Here is a 22,093-nt window from a genome sequence, read left to right on the forward strand (position 1 = left end):
TTTTTTTTTTTTTAACGTTTATTGAGAGCTTTTTCAGGGGGTTTTCAAAGTAGAATTCACCTGAAAAAGCGCTTGTGCACAGGGCCGTTTAAATCGGTGGTTTTCACGCATAGCACTAGTACCCATGTTATTCTATGGGGCTGTGCACATGTCCGATTTTTCCCCCCAGACTATGTGGTCCAAGGAAAAAAAAAAATCAATCTTGATCTGAGTGTTGGATCAAAATCGTCCATGCAAGTCTATGGGTCCGTGGACTGCACTCGTATGACATCTGAGTGTAGTCCAATTTTCACGGACTGTCAGAATGGAGAAGATGAAGAAACTTTTTTTTTTCTCCACCTCCAAGAACAGCAGATCTCACTCTGATCAGAAAATAATTGGATCGTTTTTACCGGATGGTTGTGTGAGATGCGCTTATTAAGCTTTAAGCCTGAAAATGGTGAAAATTTTAGTCCAAAATATGACAAATTTATTAAAGGAGTGAAACTTTAAATAAATTTGGCAAAATTTACTCCACCGAGGCCCAAATATCTTAAATGAAGCAAAACGCTCCGTCCCGGAATTGCAGTACATGGCTTAGTACTTGCGCTTGAATGCAGAGCGCTCTCCCCACAATTCACCTGCCTGGCAATGAATGAGTTAATGGAGCTCAGAATCAGCTGCACTTAGATCAGAGCCGAGGTCAATGGATCCTCTCCATAAAGTGCAGCTGTGCCGGCAGAGCAGCTACGATCAGAGGGTCAGGAAGATGGTGGACATGGTGGAATTGGACGGGATGGTGGTGATGGATGTTCACGCGCAGTTCCTGGAGAAGTTCAAACGAATGTTTAGGACGACTAATCCCTATGTGCGCTGCGGGCTGGCCGAGTTCTTAGGGACTGTTATATTGATTGTAAGTAAAGTGTTGTCATGTTTTGGAACGTTGATGTTTCCAGTAATATCACAGCTGCTGCTGAACCTCTTTCAAATAGTGAAGAAGGGGCTCCCTGTACCGTACCCTACTGGCCTTATAACAATCTTGAGAAAATGGAATCCCAAATGTATCGCATATCAATGTGCCATTGACTTATAAATTGGGACATCACCCCCTAGTTGCACATTATACTATAAGCTGTTAATTCCTATGGAGTGCTGTGTTTGATAGGGCTCTGATCATATTGATATGTGGCTATTTCTTCCTATCCTTTAGTGACCCTGATCCCATCATATAAATCCCTGTGACCCGCTAACGTTGAATGCAGGGACTGTGCGACATAAACCTGTCAGTCTCTTTCCCCAGGAGAGCCACTAGAGCATCGCCGGCATCCGGAGCGGATGGGTGTTACTATTATACTACGGGAAATACCAGAATTATTATTATTATTATTATTATTTTCTCCCTTAGCTGTTTGGCTGCGGTTCGGTGGCTCAGATGGAGTTGAGCGGTTTTGCCAAAGCTCAGTTTCTAAGCGTCAATATGGCGTTCGGTTTTGCTGTCACTGCTGGTGCCTATGTCTGTGCCGGAGTCTCGGGTGAGCGGGTTACAATATAATGTATATTTTATTTTTTTCTTTTACTTTTCTATATTGAGCTACATTAATGAAAAAATTCAGCTACACTCACTGTGTGCATACATTACTTGTCCTGTATTATACTCCAGAGCTGCACTCCCTATTCTGCTGGTGCAGTCACTGTGTACATACATTACATTACTGACCCTGTACTGATCCTGAGTTACATCCTGTATTATACCCCAGAGCTGCACTCACTATTCTGCTGGTGCAGTCAGTGTACATACATTACTTATGTATTACCCTAAACCTATGTTCACATTCAGTATGTTTTATGTAAAATAGTTTGGTTTTGACAGTACAAGCAAAAGCTGAGATTTCAATAATCTCATTTAACACATGCATTTTTTTTTATATATTTTTTTTTATTATTCTATATCTGTGAGAAATTCCGCATCTTTAAAATCTGCAGCAGATCAAACATATTTCAGTTTTTCCAAACATAAAGAAAGGGGCTGGAGGCAGGGCAACCTAGAAGGAAGCCCCACATGACCGGGATGGGCCAGCAGGGTGTAATTTGAATCCCAATAATTGGGATTGGGTAGAGGTCAGGAAGGGCGGGCATTGGGACGGGGGTGGAGATGGGGGAAGAGAGGTATAAGAAGGGAAAAGTGCGGAAAACGGTTAGTTCAGAGGAGAAGAGCTTAGGAAAAAGTACCCACCCTCTTTTTCCGTTGGTATCTTTGTAGGTTATGGGTAAAAGGGTGTTTTTTTTTTTCTTTTAGCAGGGACGAATTAAAGGGGCATTTGATGTGGCATAAAGAAGACTATTTAAGTTGTGTAAGAAGGATTGTCACAGTGGCTTGGCGGGGGGTGGGGTTCTTGGAGTTGGCACAGAAGTGTCGGTGGAAAATTATTTGAATTTTACAGGCAGTGGTTTGATTAAGCGGGGTGATCTGGCATCTGGTTTTTGGGGCTCTGGACGGGGTTTTATCCTGGGAGCTTTTGGTGCCCTCGAGCTGGTGATGGACGGCTGAGGGTAACACGGTGGTTCGACTTCGGTTTAGTCTTGCCAGATCAATTTTTAACTCCAAGAACCCTCCCTTCTTATTTATTTCATAATAATGTATATATGTTAATGTTGTTTGTTAATAAAATGGCCGCTGTGGCCAAAATTATCCAAAGAAAATTACAGGTGCAGTGTTTTTATTTGTTAAAGTATGTAAGTGTGGTAAGATGGGGACGGAGGCATATGAACGGTGGAACCCAGGTTGGCCGTATACGGTCAAGTAACAAATTGTTTATTCACCTAAACATGTACTATACACAAAGAACACCTGTACTCCGCACCCAAAAAGCTGCAATAAAAGCTGCAAACATATATTTTTGGACTGCAGTAAGAAACGCTATGTGTGAATATGACCTTATGGTAACTTCCTCTCTCTCCTCTCCAGGTGCCCATCTGAACCCGGCTGTGTCGTTCTCCATGTTCCTCATAAAGAAGCTCTCTTGGAAGCTCATGCTCGTCTACTTCCTGGCACAATTCCTCGGCTCTTTTGTTGGTGCATTTCTAGTATTTTCCTTATATTTTGGTAAGAAATCAAGCAATTAAATGCTTTTTAGAAGAACCATTAATGAGGAATTTAGTTGAGTCCAAGTGGGTGTTTTGATGCCATTCACTTCCCATCTCTTGTCTTATTGGTGACCTCTAGATGCCCTTCACGTGTACAGTGGCGGCAACTGGACGGTGTATGGGCCGCAGGCGACTGCTGGGATATTTGCGTCCTATCCGTCAGAACATCTGAGTGTGGGTAATGGGTTCTCGGATCAGGTATAGTCTTTAGGGAAATGGTTACATGCCACATATTTCTAAGATAAGTATGTTTTGTCTGAATCAAACTGGACAGGACTTGGGAAGGGAGGAGCATTGTTAGATCGGTTAGCTGCTCTCAGCCAATCCTGTCACAGAACCACACTACCAGGAAGCTGATTTGCTGAGAGCTGCTGAAAAGCCCCTCCTTATACTTCTACCGGAAGTCCTTTCCAGACTGATGAGAGGAAAGTACAGTCTTGTGTGAAAGGGGCTCTACAAAACAAATCCATCAACCAGTAACTCATGACTCCATGTACTGCGCAATACTGCAGTAGAAAAAAATGCTGTGCAGCATTATTGAAATATGGTCTGAACCATAGACCGTGAAGCTGTGAAATTGGGCTGAATAACTTCCCTTGATATTGTCATGCTCTGCCCCTCCAGGAATAGGACCACCCCTAAAATATGTATGTATTTTTATAAATGTATATTTTAAAAAAACAAACCCTTTGTTCTGTTTTTTTGCCCAAGGCTATCGCCACCGCTGCCTTGATGGTTTGCCTTCTTGCCATTATTGATGAGAAAAATAATGCAGCACCTCGGGGTCTTCAGCCATTTGTGATTGGTCTGATAGTCCTGCTGGTTGGCCTTTCTATGGGATTCAACTGTGGATACCCCATTAATCCAGCCCGAGACCTGGCACCCCGGATCTTTACTGCGATTGCTGGTTGGGGCTTGGAAGTTTTCAGGTAACTGTTTTTGTCGCCTATTTTACCTTTTTGCTAAAAAAAAAAAAATATGGTGAAAACACGTGTTGTGTAATAGAATTCTAATTCTGCAAACTTCTGAGCTAAAATCTTCCAGCATCCACTGCTGGTTCAGCATCTGCACAAACGATTGCTATGGTGACTTGAATACTGGGAAGAGGTATCTTTAACCTAAAACCTAACTTCCCCTTGCATTTTCAAACTTCAGTTAAGGGGTCTTAAGATAAGCTTGCTGACTGTTTCCATTAACTAGAATGGGTACTTTTAGGTGGTTGGGACATTTCACAAACTAGTGGGTTCTTAACATTACAAGCCGCCCACGTCGGTCAGTTCTGATGGTATATCTTTGTCTGTCTTCTAGGGCTGGAGGTCACTGGTGGTGGGTGCCCGTAGTTGGCCCCATGGTCGGTGGGGTCATGGGGACTTTTCTCTATGACCTACTCATTGGAATTCATCACGCACCAAGAAGGCGCAAGGAGGATCGTGAAGAAAATGGAGAGCGTCATCCTCCAGAGTACGAGTTGGTCCAGACTGAGGCTTAGGGCTCTACATGGTCATCAGAATTCTGAAAATTTTAATGGCCATCTTTTGTGAAATTTTAGGTTCATGTGTATAACTGTTTACATTTCATCATAAATGGCCGCCCCAACAAGGTCCTGGTTCCGGTCAGTCTTGTGGCCCAATAATGGCGGAGAGGCCTGTATAGTATCTCAGGACTACTGGGTGCCACTTATCTGTTTTTTTTTTTTTTTTTTCTTTTAATTTTCAAGAGCCTCTAAAACATGAGAGCTGGAATTTGTCCGCAGTCGGCGGCTGCTGCCTTTTTATTGTGCTTTTAAAGGGTTTTATAATTGATGTTTTTTTTAACTTGTGGATTTTTTTTTTTTTTTTTGTCTTTTTTTGTAACCTCTCTTCTTATTTCAGGATCGTCACTGGGACTTCTTGTACAATGAATTTTTTTGTAAATTTTCAATAAAGATGATACCCCCTAAAGAAAGTGTTTTGTGGAAATGCAAGGGTTGTCCAATAATTTGCAACCTCCTTTTAATGATGGTAAAGGGCATAATCGATCGTTTGCAGACTAGTCCAGAGTGGTCGTTCTTCACTGGTTATCTAAATTTGTCTGTAGGCACAAAAACTGTTTCTTCAAACTATGAGCAGATGCTCCGTGCACCTTCCCCCACTCAATCTATCTCTGGGCCCAGTAGAGCTAGCATTGTCAAGGAATAGGATGGTGACTATGGATGTGGGAGTAAAAGTGCACAGAGCGCTGTTTGAACAGTGTTTTTGTGCAGGTAGACTCTGAATACACACACTCTGAAGTGCCAATGTTCTCCCAACTGTCCTGGATCTAGCACGGCTGTGTCCAGACTTCCACTCTTCCTCTGTGCAATGTCTTCTCTCTGGTTATATGCATTGTAGCTTCTAAGGGACGAGGCCCCTCCTCTCTGCTCTGAAACATTTGTTATATTCAATTTAAATTTATTTCCATCTGGTCTCACTTGGATTGAAACCCACAGCTTGCATCTTCATGGTCAGAAGCTGTATACCACTAATAAGTATTGGAGCATTTCCAAACTTATGATGTGCAGGCTTTGAAATCACAGGAAGATTATATTGGTACATAGATATACATCTGTATATACCAGTGCATTTCTATGTACCTGCATTCTAGAGGCATTTTTTTTTTTTTCTTAGAAAAGTACTTAATGAGACTTACAAAAAAAATTCATTTTGATTAGTTTTTCTTTTGTGCAGAATCAAAACTTTACTAGACTATAAAAAAAAAAAAAAAAAAAGCCAAACACATTAATTGATGCAGTTTTGAAGCATCTTTAAACGCACAATGTAGTAACAAAAAAATGCAATAACTAAAGAAAATTGAGATTGCGTAGTATGATGTAGAAAACACACGATTTTACTGAATGTGTGAACACTGCCTTGCAGATACAAGGTAAAGCAAGATGTCATATAGAGAAGCTTGTGTAAAATGAGAAAGGTCTGGCTGCTAAAATTGAGTGAACCGAAATAAATCCGTACGGCCTTACTAGAGTATAGGGGGACATCGGGCCAGCGTCCAGGTCAGTGGTACTTTGCACCTAGATGAGTGGTCCGTGACCGTGAATCTCTTACCTTCGGGATCATCCGCGCACAGATGTTATACCAGAAGGTAAGCGATTTGTTGGTCTCTCGTCCAGCTGCCAGGTACTACAGTCCTGGATGTTTGACCGGAGAGCTATGAATTGATCTGCTCATCGCTAGTCCCAACCAGCCCGGATACAGCGGACAGTCCCGGATTTGGGTCTCGGGCGTCTGCTGAATATCCAGCACTATCACCGCCCCTCTGACAACTCCTGCCAGGGTAGAAGGAAATAACTGACTTCCTGTGAATTGCAGGGTAATATCCTCACCCCTCAGACCTATCCCTCCTGCTCCCCTCCGTGTCCCCCTCATCTGTCTGTCCCCCCAGGCAATAAACATACTTGAAACTTTCAGAGAAAAAAAAAAATGTTGCTTTCCACAGCAGCCAATCATGGCGCAGCTTTCATCTTGTATTCAGCTATTTAGAAATGAAAGCTACGTTATGACTGGTTGCGATGAGCAACAGAACTGTTTTTATTTCTATTTAATACTTTTTCCTTTTATAGTTTCAAATTTAGATCAGCGATGTAGATGTAGTAAATCTACATCACAAGGGAATACCCTGAATGGGCACCGTATATACATGAGGGGGACAGCAGCCCTGTCACTGGCCGCCATGATTAATGAGCAATATGGGAATCCACCTGCAAGAGGCATCATGGGAAATGTAGTCTGCAACCGGAGCACAATGTAAGAAGGGAAGATTGAATCAAGATGGCAGACAACCCAGACTTGGCGTGTCCACTGAACCAGCCATAAAAATCACTTTTTTTTTTTTTTTTTTTAACCCCTTAGGCCATCTGCAGACGAGATCATTTTTTTTTTTTTTTCCACTTGTTTTTTTTCATGTTTATTTGCAGGTCGAGTTGTAGTTTTAAATCACAATATTCATTTTACCATTCGATGTACAGGAAGACCGGAGGAAAAAAAAATTCCAAGTGGGGAAAAACTGCAAATAAATGATAAATAAAGGCTATTCCACCATGGTTTTTTTTTTTTTTGTTTGTTTTTTTGTCCATTAAGCAATAAAAATGACTTACTCCAGCTCAGTCCGATTACAGCAATGCCACACTTGTATAACTTTGCCGCCATTTTCTTGGATCCGTAACTTTTATCCTTTTGTTTTTTTGCGATACCATTTTGGTCTTTATGCAATCTGACTTCTTTCAGGAGGTGGGGAAGCATTATAGATGGAGTGCAAGAAACACCAATTCTAGAATTTAAATATCCCCCCCCCCCCCTCCAATTTTGGGATAAATATTTTACATTTTCTTAGTTTAAGCAATTACCCACATGGCAATACCATACGTAAATGTTTTGCTGCGAAGACTGAAAAAACAAAATTCGGGTATTTGTATTTTTTTATAGTCCTCTTACGGTCCATTAAGCGACTTGAACCTGCGATTGTCCGATGCCTTGTGCTATACTATCGCAGTATGTGGTAAAAATCAACGTCTCCTATGAACGCCAGTGACAAGCTGGTCTTACCATGAACATCAAATAATAGTAGGAAAAGGAGAAAAAATGTGCAATAATGGCTTCTTGCCGATGCCTGTATTATAAAAGTCAAACAACGCAAGCCACAATCCCAAAACAGAATGTGACTGACGCGCCTACAACCACAGCAATGGCTTTCTCTTAGGGTGCAGTCAGACGTCTGTATAAATTGGAGCGAGATTGGATCGCAGTGCTCGGACTGGCCGGTGGCTCTCCCCACCCGAGCGTGACAGCTTCATGTATTTCTGGGCAGCTGTCACGCTCAGGTCGGGGTAGCCGCCAGCCAGTCCAAGCACTGCGTTCCGATCTCGGTCCATTTTATACGGCTGTTTGACTGCGCCCTAAAACAGTCTCATCTCGGAGAAGAACCAGAAGGATGATCTCTACTTCAAGGGGCTGTGCCATAAACAAAATATATTACATATCCACAGAATAAGTGAAAAATATATGATCAATGGGGAGGGGAGGGGGGATTCGACTGGTGAGACCTACGCAAGGGGTCCCAAAGATCCTTGTATGAATGGAGTCAAAGGACCACTACAGATGGTGCGAATCGAAGCGTGTTTTACCAGGCGTTTTCCACTACGGAGCTACTCTATACTTTACTGTAGATGTTTGTTTGCATTTTGTAAGGATATGATCCCACTACATTTTTTTCCAAGTGGTCAAAAATTACGAGTTTGTCAAATAGAAACCGCTTCAGGAAACGTTGGCATTTTTTTGTCCCGAATTATATTAGCTAAAGTTTCCAGATGAGTTTTTTTGTTAATGATTTTCTTCAGCATTTTCTATTAACATTTTGAGTACGTTTTTAGGGGCTCGTTCACATAGACATATAAAATATAGCCCCAAAGATGCTCCTGAAAAGTTGGATGAGTGGAATCTGTATGGTTCAACTTATGTCATGCAAGTGCTATACGAGTGTGTGATTTTTTTTTTTCTCACCTTGAATCCGTATGACATCCGTATGCAATGCGTTTTTAACTTCAGCTTTTACATATAGTATTTCTCTGTCATTTCAAGCTACTTTACAAACTAATAATGCAATCTTATATACAGATATAGATAGATAGATAGATGTCCAGGAAATACATAATTAGTGCAGTGTGTGAGTAGTTTACTGTATATGTATTTAGCTAATAAATAAATGAAAAAAAAAATGGCATGGGGTCCCCCCTATTTTTAATAACCAGCCAAGGGCAAGCAGACAGCTCTGAGCTGGTCTCATTATGCTGGGAAGAGCCCAATAACTATGTAGCTTCCAAGCCTATTAATATCCGCTCACAGCTGTCTGCTTAGCCTTTACTGGTTATTAAAAAGAGGGAGCCCCAAAAAAACTACATGGGATCCACCCTATTTTTAATAACCAGCCAAGGGAAAGCAGACAGCTGTGAGCTGGTCTCATTATGCTGGGAAGAGCCCAATAACTATGTAGCTCCCAAGCCTATTAATATCAGCTCACAGCTGTCTGCTTAGCCTTTACTGGTTATTAAAAAGACGGAGCCGCAAAAAAACTACATGGGGTCCACCCTATTTTTAATAACCAGCAAAGGCCAAGCAGACAGCTGCAGGCTGAAATTAATAGACTGGTAAGGTCCATGGATATTGTCCTCTTCCCAGCCTAATAAGTGCAGCCCTCAGCTGCCCCATAAATGGCGCATCCATTAGATTCTCAAAAAGATGCCTAGGCATCCTCCAGGTGTCTTTTGAGCCTTCCAATTTACTCCTACTACTTCTCCATTTTTTAGGCTACATTCATATTGCGTTTTAACCTTACGTCAGTGGCTCTGTCGGGTCTTACGGCTGTATGCACTGACAGAGCCATTGACTGTAATGATGCAGATGTTGTCACTGTGTGCTTTGTCGGACATCATTTCTCACCGTATCCACCTACTTGAGGAGAGCGCAAAAGTCACAGTTTACCACGTCAGATATAGGCGGATTCAAGATGAGATGAATGTTTTTGATTCCCACACAACGTGTTTCAACGCTGGACTAGAGTATTTTTCAAGTGAAAAAAACAATTGCATGAAAAAGATATTTAGTGCACATTGTCTATGGGGCAGAAACTAAGTGGAAACTGTCCAAATTCTCAAAAACTCAAAACTTGGAGTTTCTGCTCCAAAAAAACTCAGCAAAAAACCTAGTGTGAACACATGGTTCAACAAAACTCCTGAGACCTTAGCCTAAAGCCTAAAGGCTCAATCAGATGAGCGCATAACATGGGCGTGTACTGTCCAAGTAAAAATCCTGAAGTGTAATTTTTAGCATTTTTTTACCAGTTTTCTAAGCACTTTTTTAACATTTTTGACTGTCCCAATTTTTTTGTGTGTGTTTTTTTCATTATTTTTTGATGTCTTTTGCACTGGTGTTTTCTGATCATTTTTTTGTTTCGTCTCCAATCAACAATGAAGAAACCACCAGAGGTTTTTCAAGCAAAAACACTAGCGAAACGCTCAAAAAGATGCCCGGGCATGTTCCAAGTGTCTTCAGAGTGGAGAATACCTGAAGAATGGTCCGCTCGCTTCTTTTAACTGTTTGGCATCTTTAGAAACCTGAAGTGGTTAAAACACTGAAAATGGTGGGTTTCAGATGGAAATGCTTATATTCATTCTTTTGAGCGTTTCGCTAGCGCTTTCTCAGGAGGTTTTCATAGTGGAATCCTCCACACGCTCTAAGATGTATTTATTAAGCCTTAAACTAGAAAATGGCGCAAATTTTAGCACAAATCTACGCCTGTTGGATTTCATTTTCAGGTTTTTGGAGAATTCAAAATATGGCATATTTATTAAGGGACATGAAAGTTTAAATAAATTTGTCAAATTGTACCCCACAAATTTTTTCTTATACTGTCCAAGCCCCAATATCTTAAAAAACAAAACGCTTCACTCCAGAAAATGGCGATGTAATTGTGGTGAGAGTTAATGGAGCACAGAATCAGCTGCACTCGGATCACAGACGAGGTCAATGGATCAAGTCCTCTCCATTCTCCTATATCACCAGGATATAAAGTGCAGCTGAGCAGGCGAAGCAGCTTCAATCAGAGGGTCAGGAATCATGGCGGACATGGATCTTCATGAGCGATTCCTGGAAAAGATCAAACGTACATTTAGGACGACTAATCCCTATGTGCGCTGCGGGCTGGCCGAGTTTTTAGGGACTGTTATATTAATTGTAAGTAAAGTGTTGTCACATTATGTAACACTGTTATTCTCTTTAATACATCCCAACTGCTGCAGAACCTCTTTCAACTAGGTAAGAAAGCGCTTTCTGTACTGTATACTATCAATTTTATATAAAAGGTGTGTGGCCCGGCAGCATGTGTATATGAATGTGGTTATAAGTGCAGGCGACCTACAGGAATCCTCTTCCAACAGTCCTTTATTTCTTCCTTAGCTGTTTGGCTGCGGTTCGGTGGCTCAGATGGAGTTGAGCGGTTTTGCCAAAGCTCAGTTTCTAAGCGTCAATATGGCGTTCGGTTTTGCTTTCACTGCTGGTGCCTATGTCTGTGCCGGAGTCTCAGGTGAGTGGGTTACAATATAATATATAATTATTATTTTTTTTTTATTTTACTTTTCTATATTGAGCTACGTTAATTAAAAAATTCAGCTACACTCACTGTGTGCATACATTACTTGTCCTGTATTATACTCCAGAGCTGCACTCTCTATTCTGCTGGTGCAGTCACTGTGTACATACATTACATTACTGATCCTGAGTTACATCCTGTATTATACTCCCAGAGCTGCACTCACTATTCTGCTGGTGCAGTCACTGTGTACACTGCTTATCCTGACTACATCCTGTATTAGGTTTCTGATAACTTATTCCCGTTCCTTTCCAGGCGCCCATCTCAATCCAGCTGTGTCTTTCTCCATGTTCCTCCTAAAGAAGATGACCGGGGAGCTCCTGATCGTCTATTTCGTGGCACAATTCCTCGGATCCTTTTTTGGTGCATGTCTGGTATTTGCTTTATATTTTGGTAAGACCTCAAACCATGAAATGCTCTTTCGATGGGTCAGAACATCGGTGCATTATATGAGCAAACCTGGGTACAGTGTAAGACTTGTGTGGAGCGGAGCTTCAGGGGAATTGCGCACATGACCGCTGGATTTTACGGTTGACATCTTGGGCTCTCAGAAGGTGGGCACCCTGTGGGCAGACCGGTGTAATCTTTTAGGTTATTTTCTCCTTTCGTTTAATATCCGAATAATAATTTTGCCCCACTATTGTGCTCACCTGTATTCTGCAGTTGTTTAATTTCTTTCTCTGAAGCGCCTCCACAGGTGACATGGAGATTTACATGGTCTCTATTATCCATTGTATTTCTGGTATACGGGGACCGAATGAGTCCTTTTAAAGGGGCAGACCTTTTCTTTTCCCCCCTTTTGCGCTTGCTGATATGTTACAATTGGGTTTCCCACTTTAACTCATAATGCTGTAATAAGGTATTTGAAAATGGGCTTTATAACCAGATAACTCCTTTTTATATGCAGTCCCTATGACCCAGCTAATGATGAAACTGTAGGTCCTATAATGCTTTGTATCATTACCATTCACCTTGTCTTTCATTGGTGACCTCCTAGATGCCCTTTACATGTACAGTGGCGGTAATTGGACGGTGTACGGCCCACAGGCGACTGCTGGGATATTTGCGTCCTATCCGTCAGAACATCTGAGCGTGGGTAATGGATTCTTGGATCAGGTAAAGTCTTTATGGAAAAATACATAGCTTGTAAATAATTGCATACAAAGTTCATCTGTTATGTCTGCATCAAGCTGGAAAGGACATGGGGAGGAGCACAGTCCCCTCCTTACAATGCTCCTCCCTCAAGTCCTTTCCAGACTGATGCAGGCAAAGTATAGTCTTGTAAGTCAGGAGCTGTACAGGACAAATCTGAACCAGAAGATCATGACCCATGTATTGTTCAACACTGTAATGGTGGGAAAAAACATTATTCTGGCTGCACAGTATTTACTGGAACCTGGTCTGGAGATCAGAACCAGAAGGCTGAAAAATTGTGTATCGATACTGTTGGGCTCCACCCTCAAGGAATAGGACTGCCCCTGAACAATAAATATATACTTTTTATATTTTCTTTATTGGGTACATTATATATATTTATTTATTTTTTTTTTAAATATATACTTTTTTTATCCCAGGTGATCGCCACCGCTGCTTTAATGATTTGCCTCCTGGCCATTATTGACGAAAAAAATAACGCCGCCCCCCGGGGTCTTCAGCCGTTTGTGATTGGTCTCATAGTCCTGCTGGTTGGACTTTCTATGGGATTCAACTGTGGATACCCCATTAATCCAGCCAGGGACCTAGCCCCCCGATTCTTCACAGCGTTTGCCGGGTGGGGTCCTGAAGTCTTCAGGTAACTCGTGTAATGGCTTTTTTTTTTTTCACGTTCACTATAACACACTAGATATGGGTGAGCAGCTGGGTCGCGCCATGTAATGGGCTGTTAATAGGTAAAACTCTTTAACTATAATTCTGCAAACTCAAGAGCTGAAATCTTCCAGTCTCCTCTGCTGGTTCAGCCTCTGCACAAAGGCTTGTTGTAGTGACCTGAATGCTGGGAAGAGATCCACTTACTTCAGACAGTTGTTTTATATATAAAATTTCCATTAATTTTTAAGACCTAAGCAATGAAGGGGTCATAAGATAAGCTTGCAGACTGTTTACGATCACTAGTAGGGTTATTTTAGGTGGTTAGGACATTTCACAAATCTGAGTGTCTCCAGGGTTGGTCAGTTCTGATGGTATATCTTTGTCTTCTAGGGCTGGAGGTCACTGGTGGTGGGTGCCTGTAGTTGGCCCCATGGTCGGTGGGCTCATTGGGTCGTTTCTTTATGAACTGCTCATTGGAATTCATCATCCACCCAGCCAATGCGATGAGAACTGTGAAGAAATTGAAGAGCGTCATCTTCCTGATTACGTGTTGGTCCAGTCGGAGGTGTAGGGCCGAATGTTGACTGAATTTTTAATGGCAGTCTTTGAAATTTTACAATGTTAAACCCCCCCCCCCCCCCCAAAAAAAAAAAAAAAATTTGATTTCTCCCTCCTGATTCATGTGTATGACTGTTTACATTCCATCATAAATGGCCGCCCCTACATCTCCTCGACCCAACATGGTTCCTGACAGTCTTGTGGCCAGGCCCTATAATGGCGGAGAGGCCTGTATCTTATCTCAGGGCTACCAGCTGCCACTTCTTGGATCAGATCGTCTTTCATTTGCTGTTCGCCATTGACACTGACTGTGGGCGGCTGCTGCCTTTTTTTTTTATATTGTACTTTTATTGGTTTTTATTATCTTTTATTTTTCATAAAATCTTAATTCAGCACTGGCGCTGGGACAGGAGATTCTGTAAAATTTTGAATAAAGATGAAAATTTTTTTGGGGTATGAACAATTATTTTGTTAAATGTTTGCCGAAGATGATTTCCGTGGTCGTTCTTCACTGGTTGAAGTCTGTCAGCAAAAAAAATGACTGTTCAAGCCAAGCACAGGCACTGCATGCACCCTAGGTTTGGCCAAGTAGTTCAATACACCTTCCCACTACATTGGTCTCTGGTCCCAGTAAAGTCAGCCAAGGAGAAGAAAGGGGGCGATCGCTGTAAAGACAACTCCAGTGGGAAGGTCCCCAGACTGTAGGCTGCACCAAGCCCTTGTGCTTAGTTTGAACAGTCATCTTCTGCTGATTATTTCAAGTAGCATTCCATCCAGAACTTTTTAGCTGTGGAATTCCCCTCTTCCTACCTCTCTCATTGATAAAATTATATGTGGACTTGAGTCATGAGCCTTTGGCTACTAAGACATCATGTGTAGACAAGAAGCCAGGCTCTGACTTCCTATGAAATACATGGAGACATAATCACCCCTCAGACTTCTCCCCTGATCCTCCCTCAATGTCCGTCATCCCAGGCAGTAAATATACTTGAAACTCTCAAAGAAAAATGTTGCTGTCCACAATGTGACGCCCAGCTGCGGTTGGTATCACAGATCCTGGAAGAGTGCATTGATGGATTCCTCCACAAGAGGCCCCCATAACCATTCACACATCTCCACCTTCCACCTCAGACCACCAGAGGGAGCCCATTAGGGATATATAAAGAGGGAAGGTGGAGCCAGGCAGTGTAGTCTGTTGAGAGAGTTCCTGCAGTAAAGAAGCCTGAGAGAGGTCAGTCTGCAGTAGAGCACAGTCCAGACCCAGTTGTAGCGCAGAGTAGTAAGCTTTAGGTGTGACGGCGCCATAAGTTCGGTGAAGCGCGGCAAGCTGCCGTTAGTGTGAGTAGCCTAGTGAGGGCCCGAGTAGGCCGAAGGTGAGTGGAAAGTGAGTAACATAGTGGGCAGAGGAGCTTAACTAGCTCACCCCGAAGCAATTACCGGACACCGGGTCCGAAGCTTACCGGGATCTCTATGACCCAGTAAGGCATAACCGGAATCCCTGGAGAACTACAAGTCCCAGGATCGTGACTCGCCCCCTGGGCCGTGGGGCACCCGGAACCGGGCTTCTGTGCGATGCTGGGGGTAGTAGTGGCAACCCGATCCCGTGGCTCAGGTTAGTCAGACCAAATGCTATGGCAGTCTATTTATCAGTGTTTTGGAATGTCCGACTACGCCACCCGTGGATTGCGGTCAGGGATGACCGCCGCTGCAAGGCAGACTGCTGAGGCTGGTGTTGGTGTGCAGCACAGGGGTAGGATAACTCCCCATTGGAAGAGTGTAGCCTCAGGGCAGAGTACGTGAATGCTGGGGGTGATAGTGCAGGCCGCAATAGTAAGAGTTCAAAGTCCGCTTCAAACAGTCCAGGGTCTTTATTGCAGATGTTATTACTGACCCAACAGGAGTACCGGTTAGGAATGGGCCTGGGTATCTGAGAGCATTCGGGTGAGCCCCACTGGTCAGGGTGAGTGTGTAGGCCTACCGTTTCTCTCTATGCTCTTGCTGACTATCCCCCTTTTTGTGGTGTAATAGCCCACGTCCCTGAGGTGGCCATGTACTTCGCCTGTATGGCTTGCGACTCGGGCCTTGGGTACCTTTTGCTTCTCCTTGCTGTACTGGTCCCTCTGTGTGACGGAGCCTCCAGGCTTCTTAGGCCAGGGGACCTGAAATCCCTCGCGGGTTGGTTCTCTGCTGCTGGGCTTGCAACCCTGACAGCCTCGGACCCCAATGTCCGGTTTTGGGCTTCTCTCAGCCAGGACCGGCTCTCGTTGCCTCTGTCCCTGACTCGCAGTCTCTCCTCTGCCTCACGGACTCCTCAGCTGCTGCTGACCTGTCCCTCTTCTCTGAGAACCCTTCTGGACACTTCAGAAGTGGGTTCTGGTCTCTCTAACCCTGCCCCAGTTCCAGCTTTTATAGGGGCAGCCTGCTCCCCCTACTGGCCTGGGACAGGAGGTGCTGCATGCTAATGGTCCCTGACCAGGGAACCTCCCTCCTGCTCTCAGACACAGACTTTAATATTTGTGGCATCCAGGCCTGGGGTGACACATTCCCCCCTAGTAAAATTTAGTACTCCAAGACTAACAGGAAACACAAATACAGGGTATAAACAATAACATATGTACAAGTACATTTTGTCCTTAAGGCCACGGCGCTTCCGTGACCGGGTGTCCATATCACCCAATAAGGCGAAGTTCCGAACGGTGTGGGGACCTGTCTCCATAAACCCCAAGTTCCTGGCCTTGGGCGTGGTGACAAGGCTGAGCTAACTACTTTGGGCCACAAGGGAGCCACGCCGGACAGGTTTTTCTTCCATGGCCATCTTCACAAGAGGGCACCAAGTGCAACTATTTACAAGACAGTTCCGGCCATTCAGTGTCCATGACCTGTCAGTCCATTGAACTAGAAAAACTGGAAAAAACACTATTAGTTATCAGGTAACAACCATAAAACATTAAATATTTACAGGTAAATGTAGACTTTGTACTTAGATCTTCCAGCGAGCTGGTACTTGACCCTTAGTGCTCCGGGTTGACCTGCGTAACCCACTGTCTGGTGGTGGTCTAACCTGGCTTTCCCCACTAGCATTTAGGGTACAGCTACTAGCTGGGTTTACAGGCAGGGCAGGCAGCTGTCTGCGGGTCCTTTGGCTTACCGCAGGCATGGCAGGCTCGCTGTCAGCAGAGGGTTGACTCTCCTGGGCTGCTGGCATGGGTTCTTCTGCCCCCGGGGCTGCTTGTTCCTCTTGTTCTTCTGTAGGCTCCTGCTGGGTTGGCTGAAGGAAGTGTAGGATGGGTACCACTATTGCGTCATTTATTCGAGTCCAGGTCCGGGGAAACTCTCAGAGAACGGTGCTGACCATTTCTTCCTTGTCCTCTGCGGGTTCAAGGTCATCTTGATCTTCCCCTGCACTCTGTAGTTGCTCGGGACACCGTTTTAGGTGGTCTCTGGAAACGGTGCTAGTGGTTTCTCCTCCATCCTTGGTAATTACACATACCTTCGGGTTGTTGTGGTCGGACTGCAGTACTGTGTACGGGTCGCTCTCCCACTGGTCGTCTAGCTTGTGAACCCTTCTTTTCCGCTTCAGGACCTGCTCACCAGGTTCCAGGGGACCAGCAGGGGCGTGTTGGTTGAAGAGCCTCTCTTGCTTTTTTCTCGCTTGAGCCAGATTCCTCTCCACACTCTCCTGTACCTTCTTGTACTGTAGCCGCCGTTCCGTATCCCAGTCCGCATCTGGGGAGGTGTCCTCGGGTGTCAGGACTCCCATCTCCCGGTCTACCGGCAGCTTACCTGGTCTTGCTCACATCAGGTAAGCCGGGGTGCAATTTGTAGCATTCACCGGGATATGGTTGTACAAGTCTATCAGGTCTGGCAGCTTCTCCGGCCACAGGCTGCGTTCTTCCAGGGGCAACGTCTTACGGAGATCAATAACGATATTATTCATTTTCTCACACAGCCCGTTGGTTTGCGGGTGGTAAGGCGTTGTCCGAATCTTCTTACAGCCGTAGAGGTTGCAGAACTCTTGGAAGACTTCAGCCTCAAACGCTGGACCTTGATCCGTCAAGACCTGTTCCGGATACCCGTGTGGACGGCAGAAGTGTTGTTGGAAGGCTCTAGCCGCTGTTTGGGCTGTCAAGTCTTTAACAGGAACCACCACCAGGAACCGGGAGTAATGGTCCACAATCGTGAGGGCATAGATGTAGCCGGACCGGCTTGGAGCCAACTTCACATGGTCCAGAGCTACCAACTCAAGAGGCTGCCTGGTGACGATGGGCCTCAAGGGTGTCTTCTGGCTGGTACGGTCCTTCCTTCTGAGGTGGCATGGGCCGCAGACCCTGCACCACTTCTCTATGGCCCCTCTCATACCGACCCAGTAGACCCGCTCTCTCAGTAGGAACTCCAGTTTCTTCCACCCGAAATGTCCCGCTCTGTCATGGTAGGCCTCCAGGACCATTGCTGCATCTCGCCGTGGGACCAGGTCAGCTCGTGCGTCCGGTGGTTGACAAGCCTTCTGCACAGCTTACACTCGTAGAGGAATAGCCTGCTTTTCTCCTTCCAAAACTGCTTGGCTTCCTCTGGAGCGTCCAGGCCAGGGCTAGCGTCTGCCTGGGTTAACATGTCTTTCACCAGGCGTATTGCAGGGTCACTATCTTGCGCTTCAGCCCAGCCGTGGTGGGGTAAGGGGTTGAACATGACGGTGGTTAGGTCTTTGTCTCTTATCCGGTGAGAATACTGAGTGGCCCCATACCAGTGGAACGCAGGGAGCTCTACTTCTTCCAGCTCTTCCGAGTCTTCTTCTCCTTCGGGTAGGTGGGGCATTCTTGATAGGGCGTCTGCATTGGCGTTGGTTCTGCCCGCCCGGTACTTGATTGTAAAGTCATAATTTGATAGCCGGGCCATCCACCGCTGTTCTAGGGCACCTAGTCTTGCATTGTCCAGATATGTCAACGGGTTGTTGTCCGTTTACACAGTGAACTTTGCGGAGGCCAGGTAATGCTTAAACCGTTCTGTGACGGCCCACACCACTGCCAAGAATTCTAGCTTGAAGGAGCTGTAATTCTCCAGGTTTCTTTCAGTGGGCCTCAGCTTCCGGCTGGCATACACGATCACCCTTTCTCTGCCCTGTTGATTCTGTGACAGTACGGCTCCCAGCCCCACATTGCTGGCATCTGTGTGGAGGATGAAAGGCTGGCCATAATCGGGGTAGGCCAGGACCTCATCCCCCGTGAGGGCCATCTTCAACTGGCGGAAGGACTCCTCTTCCGGCTTGTCCCCCTTGAAGGGTGGCTTGTGACTTCTGGATTTAGACTGGCCTATCAGGAGGTCCTGCATTGGAGCTGCCATCTTTGTGAACCCGGGAATGAACCTTCGGTAGTAGCCTACCAACCCAAGGAACTGCCTCACTTCTTTGATGTTTGAGGGGCTTGGCCAGCTCTTGATTACTGTGACCTTGTCGGGGTCGGGGGCTACTCCTTCAGCACTCACCACGTGTCCCAGGTACTGTACCTTCGGCTTTAATAGATGGCACTTGGAGGGTTTCACTTTCATGCCAAAGCCTGCCAGGGCCTCGAACACCTCGGCCAGGTGCTTGAGATGGTCCTCGTAAGTCTTCGAATAGACAATTACGTCGTCCAGGTAAAGTAGGACCGTCTCGAAGTTTCGGTGCCCTAGACAGCATTCCATCAGCCTCTGGAAGGTCCCGGGTGCGTTGCAGAGCCCGAATGGCATACAGTTGAATTCGCTCAATCCCATCGGGGTGGTGAAGGCGGTCTTCTCCTTGTGAGCCTCTGCCAGAGGAACCTGCCAGTACCCGCTAGTAAGGTCCAAAGTAGAGAAGAAATTAGCTGATTTTAATGCGGCCAAAGACTCCTCTATCCTAGGTAACGAGTACGCGTCTTTATGGTACGATTGACTTGTCTATAGTCCACACACATTCTCATGGTACCCTCTTTCTTTTTTACCAGAACCAAGGAGGCTGCACAGGGGCTACAGCTGTCTCTAATGACCCCGGCTTCTTTCATTTCTCTCAGCATGCCCTTTGCGTTCTGATAGTGTGCGGGGGGTACAGGTCGGTATCTCTCTTTTATTGGTGGGTGGCTCTCCGTGGGGATGTGGTGTTCTACCCCTTTCACTGTGCCGAAGTCTAGCGGGTGCCTAAAGATTCTCTCGTACTCCTGAACCACCCGGTAGACTTCTTATTTTTGGTGCAAGGGAGTGAAGTCAGCACGCACGTGGAGTTTCTGGCACCAGTCCTCCTTGTGTTTCTGGGAGCCATTATCCTCCACCAGGGCAGATGAAGGCAAGGGTTCCACGACCCTGAGAGCATTGTGTTCGATGGCAAACAATTTGGCTAGTGTAGCGTACCGGGGCAAGTGTACTTCCCTGTCCCCGATGTTTAAGATCCGGACGGGCACCCTTCCATGGCGGACATCAACCACCCCCCGGGCTGTCAAAATGGTGGGCCTGCTGTCTGAGTACACGGGTTCTACTATGGCTTGGTAGTCTCTTCCTCTTAACCCGATTGCAGTCCGACACCAGATCATCATTTCACTTTTGGGAGGGATGGCAATGGGGAACGGGTCGCTCAACCTCACGCTACTGATCTCACCACCAGACAGTTCTACCTGTTGCCGTCTCATCAGGGCTCTTATCTCTTTCTGGAGGACCCTCTGTTGGCTGGAGCTTGCATTCATCGACACCTGCTGCAAAATTACAATTACTTCTGAAAGACAATTTTCAATCACGTTAGTACCCAAAGTTATTTTAGGGTGACTTTCACGACGGTAAATGTCCACAATGATCACTCCCTGTGCCGGCAGTTCAACCTTACCAATCTTGATGGTCATCTCTCTGAACACCACCTGTGGCACGGGTTGGCCATTGCTGGCGATGATGCTTAAGCCATCGTCTGGATAACGGGTTATATCAGCGTCACTCCAGTACCGCTTGAAAAGTACATAGGGGATAGTAGTCACTTGAGACCCGGTGTCCAGCAGTGCACTCATGGGGATACCGTCCAGCACTACGGGTAAGACCGGGCGTCCCCCCACGTACTTATCGCGCCAATTAGACGGGCCTGGTGACCTTATGCCTGGGGGTTGGCCCTCTGCCCCAGGTCGGACCCATTTAAAGTACAGTACCTGGCTATGTGTCCTGGCTGGCTGCAACGGCGGGCCTCCCTCTGAACGACGGGATCCTCCTTTGTCAATGCCACGGGACATCCTCCGGGCTGGAAGCCAGCTTGATGAGTCCTGACGGTTCCATCTGCAACGACGGTCCTGGTCAATGCAGCTACACTCTTTGTTAGTTCTTGGACCTGATGGTGGAGATTCGCAGGCGGAGATGGATTTAAGGCCTGTGCATCTGCCCCCACAAGGTCTGCGGGGTAGGGCGCTGCCCCCTGGTGGTAAGTGATGGCAGGCCGCTGGGAAGCTACAGCGCCACCTGGTGCGGGTTCTCGGAGCACCCGGATTGCCCTATCTTTGAACTGTGCCAAAGTCAAATCGGGGTTCTGTAGGGCCATCAGGCGCAGCTGGATTCTGTGGGCGCTGGACAGCAGACCTTCTATGAACTGGTCAGTCAATAATTTATCGGTGTCCTGCACGCTGTCAGGGTCAGCTTGTTTGATTGCTCCCAGAGCTTCTTGCAGGTTTAAGGCATAGTCTCTGATACTATCTTGGGCTCGCTGCTTACAGCCATAGAACCGCATTTTGATTTCTGCTGAGGTACGGGTGTCAAAGGTGTCCCGCAGACGGATCAGAACCCCCTTTACAGTCCTTTTCTCCTCAGCTGTCCAAGACTTTACCTCCTGTTGGGCCACACCAGTTAACTGCCCTATCAGTATGCTTACTTTCTGTTCTTCTGTCAGGGGATAAACCTTGAACAGGCTATACAGTCTTTCTTTAAAGTCGCCCAAGGTATGCGACTCGCCAGCATACTGTAGCAGCCAGGCCGCTCCGGGGATATAGGGCATGGAAAACGGCATCACAGCTGCAGCGGCTACGCTGGTGGTAGAGGGTCCCTCTGCGTCCGACATCTTCCTCCCCCCTAGTTAACCGTGGCCTACCTTCCGACGATCCTCTTCTGTAGGCCGCGGCTCCGCTCGAGATGCTCTGGGTGAGGACATTGCGTCGCGGGGTGACGACGTCAGCGTCGCTCTCTCTCCTTTCAGGACCTTGCGCAGCGTCTCAGCGTAGGGCGGAGCTTCAGGTCTCGCGCGTTTTTGACGTCCACATCCTCTTCTTCCTGCGCGGCGTCCCGAAGATGGCGTCCGATGGCGGGAAAACGGCTGAAGATAGCGGGAAACGGCTGAAGATGGCGGGAAATCTCTTTTTAAGGTACGTATACAGTCTTTTCAGGCGCACAATACCTGTTTGTGGCGGGTTGGTCACAATCCTTCCGACTACGCCAAAAAGCTGACTCGCCCCCTGGGCCG

General features: G+C 46.0%; 1 protein-coding gene and 1 pseudogene across 1 annotated transcript; both read left to right on the forward strand.

The window, feature by feature from the left end:
• Positions 1-685: 685 nt before the first annotated feature.
• On the forward strand, positions 686-4,936 carry LOC141253089 (aquaporin-3-like). Its single transcript, XM_073670846.1, has 6 exons — positions 686-892; positions 1,385-1,511; positions 2,945-3,082; positions 3,203-3,321; positions 3,835-4,052; positions 4,432-4,936. The coding sequence occupies exons 1-6, from the start codon at positions 686-688 to the stop codon at positions 4,610-4,612; spliced, it is 990 nt and encodes a 329-aa protein (XP_073526947.1). The 3' UTR covers positions 4,613-4,936.
• A 5,697-nt stretch (positions 4,937-10,633) lies between these two features.
• On the forward strand, positions 10,634-15,250 carry LOC141248297 (aquaporin-3-like; annotated as a pseudogene).
• The last annotated feature ends 6,843 nt before the right edge of the window (positions 15,251-22,093 follow it).

The sequence above is a fragment of the Phyllobates terribilis genome, unplaced genomic scaffold, assembly GCF_046119375.1.
Source record: "Phyllobates terribilis strain yellow unplaced genomic scaffold, ASM4611937v1 Scaffold_2__4_contigs__length_985480577, whole genome shotgun sequence".
In the NCBI taxonomy this organism is placed as follows: domain Eukaryota; kingdom Metazoa; phylum Chordata; class Amphibia; order Anura; family Dendrobatidae; genus Phyllobates; species Phyllobates terribilis.